This window comes from Ailuropoda melanoleuca, chromosome 9 (genome assembly GCF_002007445.2).
Source record: "Ailuropoda melanoleuca isolate Jingjing chromosome 9, ASM200744v2, whole genome shotgun sequence".
Classification (NCBI taxonomy): Eukaryota; Metazoa; Chordata; class Mammalia; order Carnivora; family Ursidae; genus Ailuropoda; species Ailuropoda melanoleuca.
Window position 1 is genome coordinate 42465840 of NC_048226.1, and position 17942 is coordinate 42483781.

Consider the following 17942-nt stretch of genomic DNA (forward strand, 5'->3'; position numbering starts at 1 on the left):
TTGAAGTCAAAGTTGTCCCACTAGGTGGAGCATGTCCTCAGGTCATCATGGTCCCCACCACTCTCCAATGCTCCCCAGCATTTCGGCCAAGGAGCCATTTACCATCATACCCATACTGCTGTTTTTCTCACGGTCGGGGAGAGCGATCTACACACGCATCTCTACCAAATGTGAAAAATGGAAATATGAAAGCTTCCTGATTTTTCTTACACCTGGCTGCCTTCACTTGCCTACCTCTCTATCCAAGCTTGTAAACATTTTCAGTTCATTTCCCCCAAGAAACTAGTCTCTGCTTTTAATGGCCTTTTGCTCTTTGGGGGAAAAAAAAGTAATGAGTCTCAGTGACCTGGAGACATTCCAGATGGATTTATCTGTTTCTTGGTCCCTTCTTCCCCAATCATGTTTCTTCCCTTCAGTTTTTGCTGAAATGTCTGGGTTTTTTTTCCGCCCATCCCATGGTTTTGGTAGAAAAAGGTATACTCTTTTATCATGCTATTTTTTTCTTATGCTTTCAGAATCAAAATATTCCATCGATCAATATAACCATTTTTAATACTGAAAATATCACTGTTTAGGGTTTCATACTTTACTATAAAATTAACTGTTGGTGTGAGAAAATAGCAATAGAATATAGATGATTTAGTACAGACCATTTATATATTTAAAGTGTTAACAATAGCTCATCATAAAATGATGCCATCTAGAAACAGCCTTGCACAATGAGTAAGAGTTGTGCTGGCTTGTCATTATTGTTCATCAAAGTGCGAACCAATGCAGTCCGCAAGGAGGTGTGTCACTCTAGGAAGCCAGGTGTGTTGGGATCCCACGTGCCTGGAGTTTCCTTAAGGGATGACGATGGCAATATTTATTATTGCATTTCTGGTCTTGTGAGTTTTTTCAGACAATGATATACAGGCTTGATGAAAACTTTAATGTTCTATAGTACAAAACATTGAATAATCAGATGCTAAGACACTTGAATCAAGAAAGATAAAGTTTTGTTGTGAAGTTTGACATGTAAATGAAGTAATTCAAGCTCTCTGTGTAATTTTGGAAAAGTCATTCAGAGAAGTTGGACATTTTCTCTCCGCTGACCTTTTTCACACAGATGATGTGAGAATAAATGAGTTGGAGTGTGTAGAACGATTTAAATTCCTGGCCCTGGTCCCATCCAGTCCCAGTAACCTATCCCATACTCTATCCAAACTACTGTTCCTGGAGCCTTGATTTTTTTTTTTTTAAATTCCACTGAAATTTCAAACATGGTAGATCGTGCAGGATTCCCAAAGAGTGCCATTCCGCCCCTCCCAGTCACTGCTGAGCTAAGCAGTAGCCCTTCTGCTAGCAGATCCGATTGCTGTTACAACACCCCCAGCCCGGCGGGAGCAATGCAGACATCCCCAGTCCCCACCTGGACCTCTGGCTCTGGGACAGCTTTTCTTGGCAGACCTGGGACTCAGCTGCGGCCTGGACCTTCTCTGCCCTCAAGCCAGGCCAGTCAGCAGTGCCCCACAGCAGCTTCTGAACCCAGTGACAGTCACTTCATAGCAACCTTGTCAGGCTTCCACCTCCAAGGACAATTTTAAATGGTAATGAAGTCAGGCTTCTTGAGCAAGGCGAGGTAGGGGGACAGTGTGTGTGGAGTGGGAGAGAACTGATATTTTTAACTATGTGCCAGCATTAACATTTTAAGTCTTAAAGCATAGAAATGATCGCTGACCTGAACAGACGATCACAAAATACCATAGACTGGGTGGTTTAGTGGCTTATAAACACCAGCCGTCTACGTCTCACAGCTCTGAAGGCTGAGAAGTCCAAGATGACGGTGCTGGTAGATTCAGTGTCTGGTGCGAGCCGGCTTCCTGGCTTGCAGACAGCTGTCTTATTACGTGTCCCCACATGGCAGAAGGGGCAAGGAAGCCTAGTGGGGTCTCTTATATAAGGGCGTTCATCCCGTTCATGAGGGTCCCACGTTCATCATCTAATCACCTCCCAAAGGCCCCGCCTCCCAATACTGTGGTCCTGGCCGTTAGGCTTCAACATCTGCATTTTGTGGCAGACGTGAATATTCAGTCTATGGCAACCTGTTTACTCTGATCCCCGCTTTTGGAGTTCAGTTGTAGATTATAGACAGAGGGATGAAAAGGGCAGGAGAAAATTGCCGTGGTGGGTGGAGGTGAGTGCACCGTGAAACCCCAGCCCCACTGACAGCGCTGCTTGCGTGAAGCACTCTAACAGCGAGCGCCATGCCGTTTGCTCCGCAACAACCCTGTGATCTAGTTGGGGAACGACTCTTCGCTCCATTTTACAGATGAGATATTCAGACCAAAAGGAGTAGGTGACTTGCTCGAGCTGACAATGGCCACATCCAGGTGCTTTCCCACCAGTTCAGGTTCAGGGCTCTTTGTCGTCTCCTTCTTACCCTCCTAAGCCCTGCCTTGTGAATCTTGTTGAGTCTTCGGCCATAAGCTTCTTCTCATTCCTATGAAAGAACTGTTCTTAACTGAGAATCAGCACAATTGGCATTTTAGGCACTGGAGGCCTGAAACCCAGAGAGGTGAGCCATTGCAGCCTAAAACAGCACTGAGCTCTTCCAACAGCGAGGCAGGACATCGGCCCGTTCATTCATCTCAACAGCTGTTAAGTGCAGAATGAGGAGTTTCATTCCAGACTAGCTTTTGGGAGCGTTGCCCAAGGGAAAGTCAGTAGTGCAGTCTCCGTGGCGAGGGAGATACTGCGAGCCGGTGTTACTGCCCGACAGTAAGCATCGCACAGCCACAAAAAAAAGGGTGCTTCGTGCTTTCCTCCCTGCGGCATACTAACTCTGAAGAGGTAGGGCTCCTGTGCTCCATCATCCATGGAGGACCCACCAAGATCAGAGGCAGCATTTCACACCAGCTGGGAAGACAGACCCATCTGCAGCCCTCTCAGCCCTCCCGGGGCCTGAGCGCCTGAGATCACTTTGGGCCTTGTCGAGAGGGTGGGCGGGAGGCAGGCGTTCGCGTGTGTCAGCGTTTCCTCTAAGAGGCTAGATGAAGCAAAAGATCAGACTGCAGAAAGTGAGACATATCTTGACTATGACCAGATACCTCGTCTGTTTCTCAGTCTTGAAAACATCAATGTCACAGCTGGTACTTAGCCTGGATGGAGCTTAAGAGCACGGTCTCTGGAACTGATTGCCTTCCAGGCTTTGCTACCTAGGGTATGTGTGGCCCTCAGAATGTTATTTAGCCCTTCTGCCCCTCAGTTTTATCATTTTGATATTTATGTGGGAAAAATAGATAAGAGCACCCGCTAGGAAGGCTTATCGTCAGGACTAAATGAGCTGATGGGTGTGAGGCACTCAGCAGAGAACCTGGCTGACAGTAAGCATGACATGGATGTTTCCGATTCCTGTCTGCAGTACCATCCAGCCTCGGGAGTGGGCTGAGCCGCTTAGAGGCACCTGCTAAAGTCTCTCCCAGCTCCAAGCTTCCCTGCTTCTGGGGGCAACCTGGAATACTTCTGTGAGCACGAGTGTGGTCCACGCACAGGAGCAGCGGCCTCACCAGGGAGCTTGTTAGAAGTACAAATTCTCAGGGCGCCTGGGTGGCACAGCGGTTAAGTGTCTGCCTTCAGCTCAGGGCGTGATCCCGGCGTTATGGGATCGAGCCCCACATCAGGCTCTTCTGCTATGAGCCTGCTTCTTCCTCTCCCACTCCCCCTGCTTGTGTTCCTTCTCTCGCGGGCTGTCTCTATATCTGTCGAATAAATAAAATCTTTTAAAAAAAAAGAAGTACAAATTCTCCAGTGCCTCCCCAAGTCTTCTGAAATCAGCATCTCAGGGCAGGCCCAGAATTCTGATGTAACATGCTCTCCAAGTGATATTTAAGGTTGGAAGAACGTTGTCTCAGAATCTTCTCTTTACTGAGAAACTTCAGGCCAGATACCCACTTTCACGAATCCTAATGGTGGGACTGCAGTGGTCATGGTGACTCCAGGGACCAAATGTCCTCATCAATCCCTTTGACTTGGGACGGGTTGGAATTTGAACAGATTGTTTAGGACCTCAACATAATCTGCTTAGTTCATTAAAAGAGTGACATTTAGAACGGGAAGGGAGCCCATGCCGGGGCAAGTCCGGATTATGAATTGGGCTAAGTTTTAGTACCAGTTTGTATATTATTTGACCTTGAATCTGATTTCCACCTACCATCCTGTATTTGCAGTCTGAATGAGTCTGTAAACAAGAGATTGCAGGTGATTCAGGATGTTGAAGAATGGTTTCCAGTGCTTTTTTTAAAATATGAGTTCAGCTAAGGCTCGTGAAGGAAAGTGGTAGCCCATTCTTTGTAATAAAGAGCGTAGTAGACAATGAAAATCCATCAGTAGTGTTTGCTGAGTTTTCCCAAAATTCAAGGTACTGCACTAAGTAAGCATCACAGAGGTGTAAAGAGGAGAGAGGAAAAAGTGATGAATAGACGCGAACATCTGCCTTTTGCTCTCTCCTATCCATCTATTTATCTCCATTCCTGGACATTTCCCCCATCTGATGAATAAATATAAAACCCGTTTCTGAGATGGACTTCCTCGATCTTCTCCAAGGCATCTGTTTTTTTAGTTACTACTTGAGCAACAGTGAAACCATTACGTTTCCAGTTTTCTTCCTGTGCTGAAAATGTTGAGGTATCGTTCAACTCGTTACCTCCCGTTGCGTGACAGCATCTCTTGAATCTGTTTCTTTGAGGCTGCCCCCGTTTTAGAGGCACGATCCAGTTCACGTTCGTATCACCTCATGGCTTGATGACTTCAGCGACCTCTCAGCTGTAGCCTTGATGGACCAGCCTATTTTCTCCTCAATGCACGTACCTCCATCCCCATTGCCACGACAACATTCCTCAAAGACATTTTCCCTATCATGTCATTCATGCCTTTGACAGAGACCCTGTTCTGCCTTCATTTTGGCTGGTCCATGAAATCCAAATGTCTCTGCCCAGCCACCAAACCATTCACTAACTCTACCTCCTACGTTTCACCAAGAGAATTCCACGTATATTTTTCATCCTAGGAGATCAATGTGATGTACTCCTCCCTCAACTTCCTCCCACCTCCAGAGCACACACACCATCCTCCCCATGTTGCCGTGAACGCATTTCGCCCGTCCTGTGTTTTTCTTCCTACTGTCCTTCCATTTGTCCTGGTCTCTTGTCTCAGAACCCTCACCAAACATCCCCTTCGGTCCTCTCCTTATTTGGTCCTCCACCCTTATTTGTCCCACTGCTACTATCTCCACACTCTTATCCCCAAGTGATTCCTCTATGTTGGTTCTCATCTTGATAGTTTACGGCTAAAGACGAAGGCAGCAGAGAATTTGCCGTTGTTAATGCTATGCTTGGGGGAGCATCCCGGGGTGCCGAGGTTGGTAGAATGTTCAGCATGAAGTGGGCTCTCACTCCATGTTATTCCAATTACAAAAAGTTTGCTTGATCCCCCGAAGACAACCAGAGGAGAAAAAGCAGTTAGGAATCCTCCTAACCGAAGCCTATTTTCGGGAGCTCTAATGAGACCCAATTAGAACCCTTCCTCCTGTTTTCTTATGTTTCATGTGAACAGTAAGAGCTAATACGTGAAAAAAATCAGGCTAGCTGTGGCTTTTTGGACCATTGCACACTTCTCTTCTGCTCTGAATGCTTGCCTGGTTTGCATTACGATTTCCTTCCTTGCTGGAAAACTACATAGACTTTCTCCCTTTCTTTGGAAGAAGTGGGACCTGTTGGAAATGTGAGGCTCCGGGATTCAAATGCAATGGGCTTGGCTGTGGTGCTCTGTAGTGCATTTCTTGACAAGTCCTGAAAAGACTATTGAATTCTAGCCTGTGCTTTTTCTCTACAGTATTTGGATGTGTTTCAGCAGCAGTGTTTGGCTGGATAGAGTAATCGAAGTCGTTTTTTCTTCCTCGGCAATCTTATGTTACAATTTCATCCTTTGCAGTCAAAATGGGATATTTTACTCTATGCAAATACTTTTGAGTGCAATAGAATCATTGCTCTTTCAGAAGCAAACGATCTTTCTTTTAATATTACATGTAAACAGGTAAAAATATAAACTGGCAGAGCTATCCTGATAGAAAAACTGGCAGGTGTTTGGTGACTTTGCTAGAGGATATCAAGTTACAATGAAGATTTTTTTTTTTTTTAATTAAAGACAGGCATTTTGGAGGGACTTTTACTTAGCAGGAAAAAAATGGTTTTCCTCTTTCGTTTCCTCTGATGAAAACACTATAACTAGTCACCTCTGCACTGTCACACGCACTGTGCATATGCGGTGGGTTGGGGTTTTGATGCCCTGTGTAACGGGCTCTTGTTCCCTGGTAATCTTCAAAAGGCTGCTGGCCTTTGAATTTGCTCCATATCTAAAATTCTAGCTTTAATTATCAGATTAGCCTGCATTTTTTTTCTTTGTGAGTAAGGAGAGGAGAAGCTGAAATGTGTTTTATTATTCTGCAAAGTGCTTGAGATGGTAGGATCCCAAATGTTTAATTTTGTTCTGGAAATGAGAGTTGTCAAATTATCGACTCCTTCCAGCTGATGGAGGGAAATTAATAAATCAGGGGAACAGAGTCACTGAGCGACATGACATAAATGGGCGTTCGTGGTGTGGGGCTCTCTGCTAAACAATGCTGGAATTGTGCCTTCCAGGGTCCCTGCAAGTCATGAACAAAACAAGAAAGATTATGGAGCACGGGGGGGCCACCTTCACCAACGCTTTCGTGACCACCCCCATGTGCTGCCCCTCCCGGTCCTCCATGCTCACCGGGAAGTATGTGCACAACCACAATGTCTACACCAACAATGAGAACTGCTCCTCACCTTCATGGCAGGCGACGCACGAACCTCGGACTTTTGCTGTGTATCTTAACAACACTGGCTACAGAACAGGTAAAGGTAGACTGGATAGCCAATGAACCTCTGGTGGTCCTTCTTAGAAACAGGAAAATGCCTGTGTAATGAAATACATAAAGTTCCAATAAATGGAAGTAATGTAGGCTTTTCTCTTCTCTGTCAGTGTCCTTCCCATCCCATCCTTTTCTACTCTGAAGAATGTACCCATGCGAGATCCCTTAGAAAAAAGTGATTCTCAATGGGCACATTATGAAAATGCTATATTCATCAGAGCACCCAATGATTGGAATTTTTCTAAGAGGATCCACAGAAGAAGAGGTTTCACCCCCATTTACTTGCCAACCTCAACCTCCCAGATCTCAGGGGATCATGGGTACAGCTTGAGGCTTGTCTTAGGTGTCGGTAAATTCCTGCTGATTGTTTCCATGAGAAATCATCAAATGTTTTGAAACTGCTTAGCATCTGCTCCAAGATCTGGGACACAATAGGTGATCAAAATGATTTTTTGAATTAATAAATAACTGAATGAAGAAGCCAGTGGGGTGTACCTTATTGATTCATTTATTCATTCATTCCTAATTGATAGAATTTGGAGTCTCTTTAGCTCAGGTTGTAGTTATTTTTACGTCCCAGATGGTCACGCCCATCTTCCAAGAAGGGAAGGCATCCCCAATCCTACGTAGGGCAAGAAGAGGTTTCTGGTTAGTTGGTCTTTTGAAAATTGAGGATCTCTTTCAAGAGAAGTCATAAATGTCATGGCAGTCTTTCTAAGAAAGAAGCAAGGCTCCTTCTGAGAAGGTTAGCCCCCAAAGCCTTTGAATAAAGGCCTAGAGAATTCTCAGCACGTCAGTGCTCTCCTTGGGTTTTCTGAACGCTTCCTCATGAAAGGCAACAAGGATGTTTATAGAAGAGCTGCAGAGCAAAAACAGGTTTTTTCAGAGCCACCTAGACTTATAAGATTTAAAGATATCATCATTAAAGCTCGTTGGAAATGATTTTTAGGTCTACAGATTCTCTGTTCTGAAGATTTAAAAGTAAAGGGTTTCCGACAAATGTATTCTCTTAAATACCTTTAAAAAATGAATCTTTCCCACTGGACTTGAAAAATATGAGGCCATTTGCTTCTTTGCAGAGCATTCTGTGGGCACTTAATACTTGTTATTTATGGATAAAAATATTGATCTTGACTATGATAGTATTGTCATTCACAAGCATCTCAAGATCTCCATTCAGAAAGGCAGCTCCTCCCATCACTCTCAAGGGTGTTTGCTTATGCTTTGGAAAGAAACTAGGTTACTCAGAGTGCCTTATCCTAAGTGTGTTTTCTCACGTAAGTGATTTAAATTTATGGCACCTTTCATCTGTGAGCTCTAAGGCACTTTGCAAATCCATCAAACATCCCCGTAGGGTTCGGAGACAGCAAATGTACTTGGCTCTGTTTTATAACTAAGGTGGGGATTTCAAATATTGTGTGACCAGCTCAGAAGCAAAATCAGAAATGTTCCCCTAATGCCTGGTTCCTGATTTTAACCACCAAATAATGTTTTGTTCACGAGAAGCATCATGTGAAATCGATGCCTTTTGATTCCCAGGCTCCCTGTAATTTAAAACCTAGTAGCAGATACAGAGTTGAAGTGTCGGTACTCTCCCCATATCCAGAGTGATATGGATGATGTCTGTCATAAGAAATAGAGACGCAGGATGACACAGAGAATCCTGCAAAGTTTACTGGGTCACCAGGATAGACATAAATGGGTTGCTTCTAAGAAGCATAGTGTATCCTGGTACTTGGTTCAATTAGACTGTGCTGTATCTACCCTACAATGGTTGTAAGAGCTTGGATAAAACAGAGAGAATTTAGTTCAAGTCCCTCATTTTCAGGTGAGCACATTTACGCCAAGATCAAAAGTGACACATCAGATGTTCCGATGGGGAGAGCAGGTGTCAGGACACTGGGCCTCAGGGTTCTTGCCAGTGCTCTGCCCTACCTGTACAGGTCAGGTTTCGAATGACGCTTTGCTCCACAAGGCTGCCCGATGACAACTGTCAGGCTGTTTGTGCAGCTCGGCTGCCTGCTTCAGTCAGTTGTCTTCTCCGGGGATGGAAGACGTGCTTCTGGAAACTAAGCCTGATTCCGAGGCCAACCTTCTTTCTGCCCAAGGGTCTAGACACTTAGGTAATAATTGAATTTGCAGTGAGTCATCGTACCGAGGAAAAGGAATTCTTTAAAGGAAACAAGGACTTTTCTGAATAGTTAGAAATAGAAGGAAGATGATCCGTGCAGAAGAAAATAAATGTTGATGTGCTCCTTAGTGAATCAGACAAGAGTACAAACCAGAAGACGGACATGGCAGTGATGGAGAGCTGTACAATGTAAATTTATCTTTGATGGGAAAATACTGAAGTGTCTCAGGCAATTAGGAGGCAAAGACACCTTTGTGACAATAGTTTATTGATCTAACCAGGGACAGAGACCCATTTGAAAATACACAAATAAGCACATCAGAATGACAGGCATTTTCAGAAGTTAAGACAATTAGTGGAGAGGTATTAAACCAGCATAATTATTTATAAACCACTAAACGAGAGGGGGAAAGGTCAATATACAAATATTTTATTGTTTTTCTAATAACGAATACATTATTTGGAATGCTTAGCTGAGAACCTAAGAAAAATAATGCAAGAAACTGAAATATATGTCATACATAAATATTCATCTAGAGAAAAGCACAACGCAGTAATCAGTTTCATGAAGAATAACTCCGAGAAGACAAATTACTAAGAGGCTGATTTTGGGAGGGATCCAGAATATGTGGATTTCAATGAACTGAATTGATCCAATATTATATTTACCATTGTATGACATGATTTTTCTTTCTCAGAACTGAGGCACATTTTTGGACTGGCTATAGCCTGAATTTTTTCTAACTTTACTCATGGAAAATATGACTCTCCAACAGCTTAAATGTTCAAACAGGGAAAATACAGCAACATGTCTCTTGCATTTTATGTTCTGACAAGTGAAGTGGGAATGATATTGGATTATCTATCATAAAAATGAATATCCTGCCTGACTATCCACTCAAAAAAAAAATTAGTGTGAATTTCTTGTGAGAATATAGACTTGAATGTAAAACCTGGCCTAAGTTTTAAGGTAAATCCACGTTTGAGAGATAGCATCACATGTCAGAAAAATCCCTGAATCGAGACTGAGGACAGCTGGAACCATGTCCCATCTCTGCCTTTAATTTGTTTGGAGAACTTGCATAGGCTAGTTTTTCGACTAGTATTTGTAACACAGAGATTAAACTAGAATGATTCCTAGGGTTTCTTTCCTGTCCAAAATTATACTGTAATTTTATTATAATCCCTATAATTTCTATATTGATTCATTTAAAGATTATCGTGTTCAAATTACAATCAGAACACATGATACATAAAATCACATGTGAATTAAATTTTAGTCATACTCATTTTACTTCATATCATATGGTTAGAAGGGGCAATATTTAATGGAGAGCTGCAATAAATTCTTTCGTAAAACATTCTTTTATACCAAAATAATTTGGACAAAGGAATCAATTTTCTGATTTCATGTCTTTTTATTTTATAAAATTTATTTATGTTACTTACAGCAAATATATATATATATATACATATATATATATATATATATATATATATATATATTTTATCCTCCAACATGGGATTTTTCTAAAATGTAGAGTTGACTTAAAGTAAGATACACTAATATTCTTATTTTAATGAAGACCATAGTCTTACAGATTTTTGATAGTCACATGAGTTGTAGCATACATTTGTTGAACTACATATGCCTGGAATTACACTAAATGCTGGGATATGAAGAGATATAAAGTAAGATGTCTGTCTTCATTAGACTTACAGTCTAGTTGGGGAATTATAGTTTTAACTTGGTTCAAAATTATGTATATTGTTAGTTTGCTAGTTACTACCAGTAAAATCCTGTGACCCCAAGTCTATCAATGACATGGAGTAAAAGCTTAATTAGCGTATCATTTGTTACATTAAATAAAATTTAACTTCTCCACAGCATCAGAAATCTTTTGTATAGTTCCTATTGCTGACTGAAAGGCCTTTGCTTCAAAAGAGTTGAAGGGAGGATTTTAAAGTATTACGTAACAGATAGTCCTGGACAGAAGTAGTGTGGCCTAAAGTCAGCAGAAATTATGATCAGGTCTCTCTGATCTTTCTCCCTGTCACCTGACCCCTCTACCACCTTCTTAAACAGCCGTGAAGGGAAGTGTTTAATGGTGTCTCAGAGAAGAGAATGATACAGAGAGACACGTAGATGGTGTGTTCGAGATATATTCCCATCGTAGTAAATTGACTGAATTGCCAATGCCAAAGGATAAGAAAAACGTCATACTACACATAATAGAATGGCATTATGGGCAAGAAAAGGAAATTCACCTTAGGGAGGGACAAAGAGATTTAATACATCTGGAGGAAAATAATTAGAAGCCCAGATAATCAATTGCAGAGCGCTGCCAGGAAGCATAATGTTAAAAGAGGCCAGGGGTGATTACAAATGAGTCTCAATGTTACGAGGCAACAAGAAAGGCCAGAGTAACTTGAAGCCAGTAGCACCTGGGGTGCCGTGTGGTGACACATGAGGTCCTGGTCTCTCTTGGAACGAGTGTGATGGGTGAGGGCACATCTGGAATCCTGAGTACATATTTTACACTCCATTAGTGCAAAGACACCGAAAACCTGGAGGGAGTTCTGAAGCCAGTAACAAGGACTATTAAGAGACTTGAAGGAACAGTTTATAAGGAGAAGATTAAGGGAGGGGTGACAGCCATGGCAATGGGTAGAAAGCAGCACTAACCAACCAAACAAGGACAACAGTGAGGGAAGGGCAGGAATGACCTGTCATGGCTGCCCCCAGAGGAAAAAAAACAGAGAACAAAATTGAATGTGGCAGGGGAAAAAATCTAAAAACTTAATTAGCAGGAAAATGTAAGCCAAATGGGAACGGGTTGCCACAAAAGAAGTCTGACTAGGGAGGAAAAAGAGGTAACCTCTCAAGAAATGTTTTCCCATGCAGAGTGCGGAACTCAGACAAGATGTCCTCGTAGTGCAGAACGGTCCAGTACTTCAGATCAGGACACAGCGTTGGGAGGGTGATGGCCACGGAGCTGCTGATAACAATACAAGCAGCCGCGGCACTTACTAAGCCCTGGTTAGGTGCCGGGTGCTGTTGGAAGCGCCTTACGTATGTTTTAATCCATTGGATTCTCACAACAGCCCTACCACTGTTCTTATGGTCATCCTCACGGCTTTACAGATGGAGAACTGGAGGCAGAGAGAGGCCAGGTGACTTGTCATGGACGGACCGCTAACAAATAGCACGGCCAGGATTTAAACCCAGGCAGGCCAGCTCCGGGGTCTACATTCCAAACCACTGTACTCTTCTTTTTTTTTTTTTTTTAAAGGTTTTATTTATTTATTTGACAGAGATAGAGACAGCCAGCGAGAGAGGGAACACAAGCAGGGGGAGTGGGAGAGGAAGAAAGCAGGCTCATAGCGGAGGAGCCTGACGTGGGGCTCGATCCCAGAACGCCGGGATCACGCCCTGAGCTGAAGGCAGACGCGTAACCGCTGTGCCACCCAGGCGCCCCCCAAACCACTGTACTCCTCTACTTCTTTTAAGATGAAAGGAGAGAAAAGTGGGGAAAAAAAAAAAACAAAAACCCTGGGGATGAGGAGCAGACCGGAGGAAAGAGCCGAGCCTGAGGGTAGTAAGTGAAGAGTTCCCGAAAATAGTCCCCTTCTGCAGTCACGTTGACGGGGGGTGACCCTCATCTGCTGCCTCTGACTCGAAGTCCTATTGCCTTTTGTCGAAAGGAAAATCATCCTGTGGTTCTCTACGAAAAGGTCGTTGGTCTCTGAAGACGAGCACCCCTCGTTAGAATTCCTACTGCACCTCGTCAGCTCAGAGGGAAATCCCAAGTCCTGTCTGACCTGAGATCCTCTGACACTTTGTCCCACACCCATCAATCTGCTCTGGGGCCCCGGCAGGATAATCAAGCAGCGGGCGTTTGGTCAACTGACCACTTGGCTGATTTAGTCATTTGCAGACTCAACGTATAACGTTCATTCAACAAATAAACATTGCTATGTGTCTCAGACTTGAGTTAATTCTTCGAAGATAATAAATCTCATCAGAAATAGCAACTTCAGCCACTTAATAATTCCAGTGAAAACATCCGTCTAGAACTTGTAGAATCCTCAGAATACATGGAGGTCCATGAACCCCAGTGCAAGAAACAAAAACTATGAAGCCCCTATGCTCTGTACAAGGATGGGGAGCAGGGGGAGTACAGAGACGAGACAACAGTAACGTTTGCCCTCAGAGCCTCACAGGCTAAGGGGGATTACCTTACATATGAGCTTGACTATAGCACAAGGAAGGAAGGGAAGATGGCATTTGAGCCACAGAGACAAATCTCTGTGGGACTGGGCAAAGACTGGGATTGGCATGGCACCTGATCTGGCCTGATACACTACGGGGAGGAGAGGCAAATGGCACAGGCAAAGGCAAAGAGGCAAAAACCAGAGCAAATGGAGAAAATGCATTTTCCGGAGACACGGACAAATAACAGAGAAATGTGGGCTGGGGTTGGAAAGAGGGATTTTGTCCAGATCCAAAGGTGGCCTTGCATGACATGCTATCAAATGGAATTTGATTCTATCAAGTGAAATTTGGGGGTCCATCCACGATTGCGATGAGGTAACGTCACCAGAGCTGGTCTTCAGGAAGGTGGCGCTAGGAGTGGAAAGACCCGGGAGGCTGGCTAGGGATCTGGCAGGAGACTGTGAGCATTCACCAGGGGCGTTGAGTAATTGGAGAAAGAGGGGCAGGTTCAAGAGCTGTTATCCACGTAGAACCTTCAGGAAGTGGCACCTGCTTAGCAAGGGGACCAAAGGAGCAGGTGAATCAGGGAAGGCTCTGGGATGCTGAGCCTGGTCGACCAGGAAGATGATTATGGCACTCGGAGAAGAAGAGGGAATCTGAGAAGAGAAGTAAACTGGGAAGGGAAAAGGATTCATTCCATTCTGGACGATTGTATTAAGAGCGAGGAAATTATCATATGATTTCTCTCATCTATGGAACATAAGAACTAGGAAGATCGGTAGGGGAAGAAAGAGATAACGAAAGGGGGGTAATCAGAAGGGGGAGTGAAGCATGGGAGACTATGGACTCTGAGAAACAAACTGAGAGCTTCAGAGGGGAGGGGGGTGGGGGAATGGGATAGACTGGTGATGGGTAGTAAGGAGGGCACGTATTGCATGGTGCACTGGGTGTTATACGCGACTAATGAATCATCGAACCTTGCATCAGAAACCAGGGATGTACTGTATGATCACTAACATAATGTAATAAAAAAACATTAAAAAAAAAAAAAGAGCGAGGAAAACATTCAGCTGGAGGTATCCTACCTGTAGCTGTCTATCAAGGATGAGGGCGAGCTAGCTAGCCCATCAAGACCCAGGAATGATGTACCGTGGACGAGGCTGAGATCCAGAAACTTGTGCTCTGAGAGCGATCCCGGGAAAGTGCCTGATTCTGGGATCTGTTTTCATCTTCCCAGGCCCGTCATCTGGGAACTATGTTTCTTCGGGCGTGTACCCGTGAAACCAGCTTACTGAAGATGCACGCTGGCTGTGACAGGGAAGGCGTCTGGCCAGCCATAGTTTCTCCCTAAAACCAGAGATGGCAGCCTTTTAAAAATCAGCAAAACTAAAGCTTGCATGCATGTGTGTATTACATGTGCATGTGTGTATAGGTATAAGTGTGTGTGTACCCGACACACACATATACACACATACACCTGTGTGTACACACAAAAATTTCTCTACTCCTTCCTACTTAAGGGGAAGGCTACGTATATGGCTACTAGGGTGACCAAACATCTGGGTTACCCAGAATAGTGCTTGTTTATGCCTGCCTTTCTGGTGAAATTACAGCTATTAGAAATAATACCCTCCTTGTCTTGCAGACTGATTGAGTCCTGCAGTTTTGAGGGCTGGTTGGTTTTTAAAGAACCCCTTCAGAACAGTGCATGGGATATAACATTCTGCACTTTCCCCACAAATGAAAATGTGTGTGTGTTTAAACCAAACTTAAAAAACTGGCAACAGCTGCTTAGAAGTAGGATTTATCTCAGCATCATGCATGTAAACATGAGAATACCTTAACTATGGATCCCAGTTTGGCTTTTCTGTAATTGCAGGGTTAGAGTTATGCTTCTGGGGTATCAGAATAATTTTTGAATGTCATCTTGAAATAGAAATGTGGATTTTAAGTACTAATGCAAAGGTAAAGGAAAAACACTTCCTAAATGTAATGCAGTTTGCTTATTTTCTCTGTATGAATCATGAGTGTTGACACATTACCTGTAATTGAAGTGGTTAATGATTTATCAGCAAGGTGATCTGGTCAGACATTACACACAAACTTTGGGAGACTCCAGAATGCTTTATTGTCCTTGCAAAGCTCTCTTGTCTAAACTGAATTTACATACCATGGTGGTAACATGGTGCATGTAGTGTGATTAAAGTAAGTGAACATATCAAAAAAAAAAAAAAAAAGGAAAAAAGAAAGAAAGAGAAAGAAAAGAAAGGGAAAAAAGGGAAATAATAGTACCCTCTTTCTCAAAAGTGTGCTGACAATACATTTTTGGCTACCCTTCTGATAATTACAAGGCATTTGACTTCAAGATCTAATCCATTTTGTTCCCAAAACCCCAACCTGCCCTACTCTCTCCTCTTTGCCCTTCTCCTCTCATCATCTGTGGCAGAGGAACAAATCCAAATCCAAAATTTCCCTCTGAAAGGATCAGTAAGCTCTGTTGCACCGTGACCTTCCTTGGGTGGGACATGCTAACGTTACAAATGTGAAGTCCCTCCAGGGGCCTCATCAATGAGCAGTAGAGTGTCTGTGTCCCATGTACTTCTGTTAGATTCTGATTCTATGAAAGTTTGTCATCTATATAGTAATTCTGTGTCACCAGAATTTTTTATTATCAATAACAGACATACACGTTCATAAAACACACATAACGTGAACACCGATGCCATAAAATGAGTGTGACATAAAACCCCTTACCATGTGCCCTAGAAATGGAGTTTACCATGGTTCCTTGACTTGGAAAATTTGTACTCTGGTTATGCAAACACAAGGACAAGCTTTTCTAGGGTGTTTTATAATCTATAACTCTCAAATAGTAAGTTAGAAAACTTATTTTCTCACCAAGACTGAACTTTCAGTCTCCTAGTGTTTGGGCAGAGAGAGCATTCCACATTTCCACTGGCTACTTCTCTGACAGTTACATCAACGGAACAAAAGGGTACATTCTGCTTTCATCCCAGCAGAACCACAAGAAATAGATGCACCCAGAGTCCCGTGATCATTATGGTGATTTTATTGTGCTATAATCCATGTACGTGGGTGCTATGCTTATTTATTCAAAAGGAAAATGTATGTGTGTCACTTTGTCAAAGAATCAGAGTATTAGACTATTATTTTGGTGTCCACTGTTACCAAGGTTTACTTTTGTTTTACTGCCCCTTTTTCAAATCCTAATTTCATGCTTATGCATTTATGCATTTATTTGTGATTAATCATTTCATATGAGAAAATAATCCTTTTTTTTCCCTTTGCAGCCTTTTTTGGAAAATACCTCAATGAATATAATGGCAGCTACATCCCTCCTGGGTGGCGAGAATGGCTTGGATTAATCAAGAATTCTCGTTTCTATAATTACACTGTTTGTCGCAATGGCATCAAAGAAAAGCATGGATTTGATTATGCAAAGGTAATTTTCAGGCACTTTTACCCTGCATCAATTTACTTTGTGCATAATGGGGAAAAGCCATTTTCAGTGAGTTAACTTATCCACGAGATTGGCTTTCTATGTTCTCACAATGTTAGAATGAGAAATTTTAAGGTAATTTTAAACTCCAGGCAAGAAAAAGACTTTCAAGGAACACTGACTTTGAATAGTGATTCTTTTTTCCCTCATTAGGATGAAAGGCAATCAGCCTTTGATGAAGTATCATCAAGAAAATCATAGATGCCTCCACTCGGTCTTGTGATTTTTTTTTTTAATTTTTCTACTCCCCAGAGGATTTGTCCACATAATCAAATGTTCATCTTATACCATCTTGCTTTTCACTGGCATAAAAGTGCATTTCGTCTGTGGCTTCAGGTTTAGAGCAGACAAGCACAATAATCGAAGGTCGGGAAACCACATTCTTTGCTTTTCCTCCTGTCTGACCCAGCATTGATGTGTGGCAAGGACACCTGCCCCACAGCAGCGAGAGTCCACAAAAGTCACCGAGGCCATCAATCCTCGGATTTCCTAATCAGTTCATGGAAACTGAAATCGACCCGTCCCTCCGTGTCTCTAACAAATGCATCCCAGATTAGACTTTTTAAAATTCACAAAGGTTTTGTGATTGCCAACCTAAAATAAAACAATTTTCAGATGACAAGAGTGAAGGGGAAAATATCTTCGAATTTAGCCTGCTAATTAGCCTGAAATATCCTCGTCCCTTCTAGCCAGACCCAGCTCTTCCTCACTTATCTAAAAGAAGCTGACAATCTGCTCTAGCTAGCATAGATCACGACGAAAGAGCCATTGGTAGAAATCAGAGAGGGAACTTGATTTAATTTTGGCACAGTGCTGCCTTCACGCGTGGCCCGATTTGAGCTCGAGGAACTTGGTAGGAGATAAGGTGTAAGTCTGGCTCTTTCGTCCCCTTCAGAAAACAATGAATGCAAATGAATTCATGAACTTTGCTAATAGGATTCCAGACTCATCAAAGTTGAGAGCTGGCGGGGACCTTGGAGGCAGATTTGAGCAATGTCCTACAAAGTGTGCTAATTGTCACCGCTATCATTTTTGATCTGTGGGGATGCTTTCATGCTCCTCGTTCAAGCTATTAACCTTTCTTTCCCTGTTGTCCTAAGGAGAGCAAAGTAATCAAGATTCCCTCCAAAGACTAAAATTA

General features: G+C 42.9%; 1 protein-coding gene across 6 annotated transcripts in view; it reads left to right on the forward strand.

Moving 5' to 3' along the window:
* SULF1 (sulfatase 1) overlaps positions 1–17942 on the forward strand; it is a 154278-nt gene that overhangs the window by 82528 nt on the left and 53808 nt on the right. For 5 of the 6 annotated variants that reach the window (XM_034668155.1, XM_034668154.1, XM_011224018.3 and 2 more), the window contains 2 exons: positions 6678–6917; positions 16593–16744. In XM_034668155.1, coding sequence (XP_034524046.1) covers positions 6678–6917; positions 16593–16744 — 392 coding nt within the window. Of the gene's footprint in view, positions 1–6677; positions 6918–16592; positions 16745–17942 lie in introns of those variants that run through there. The other variant, XM_034668157.1, reaches the window with a different exon arrangement.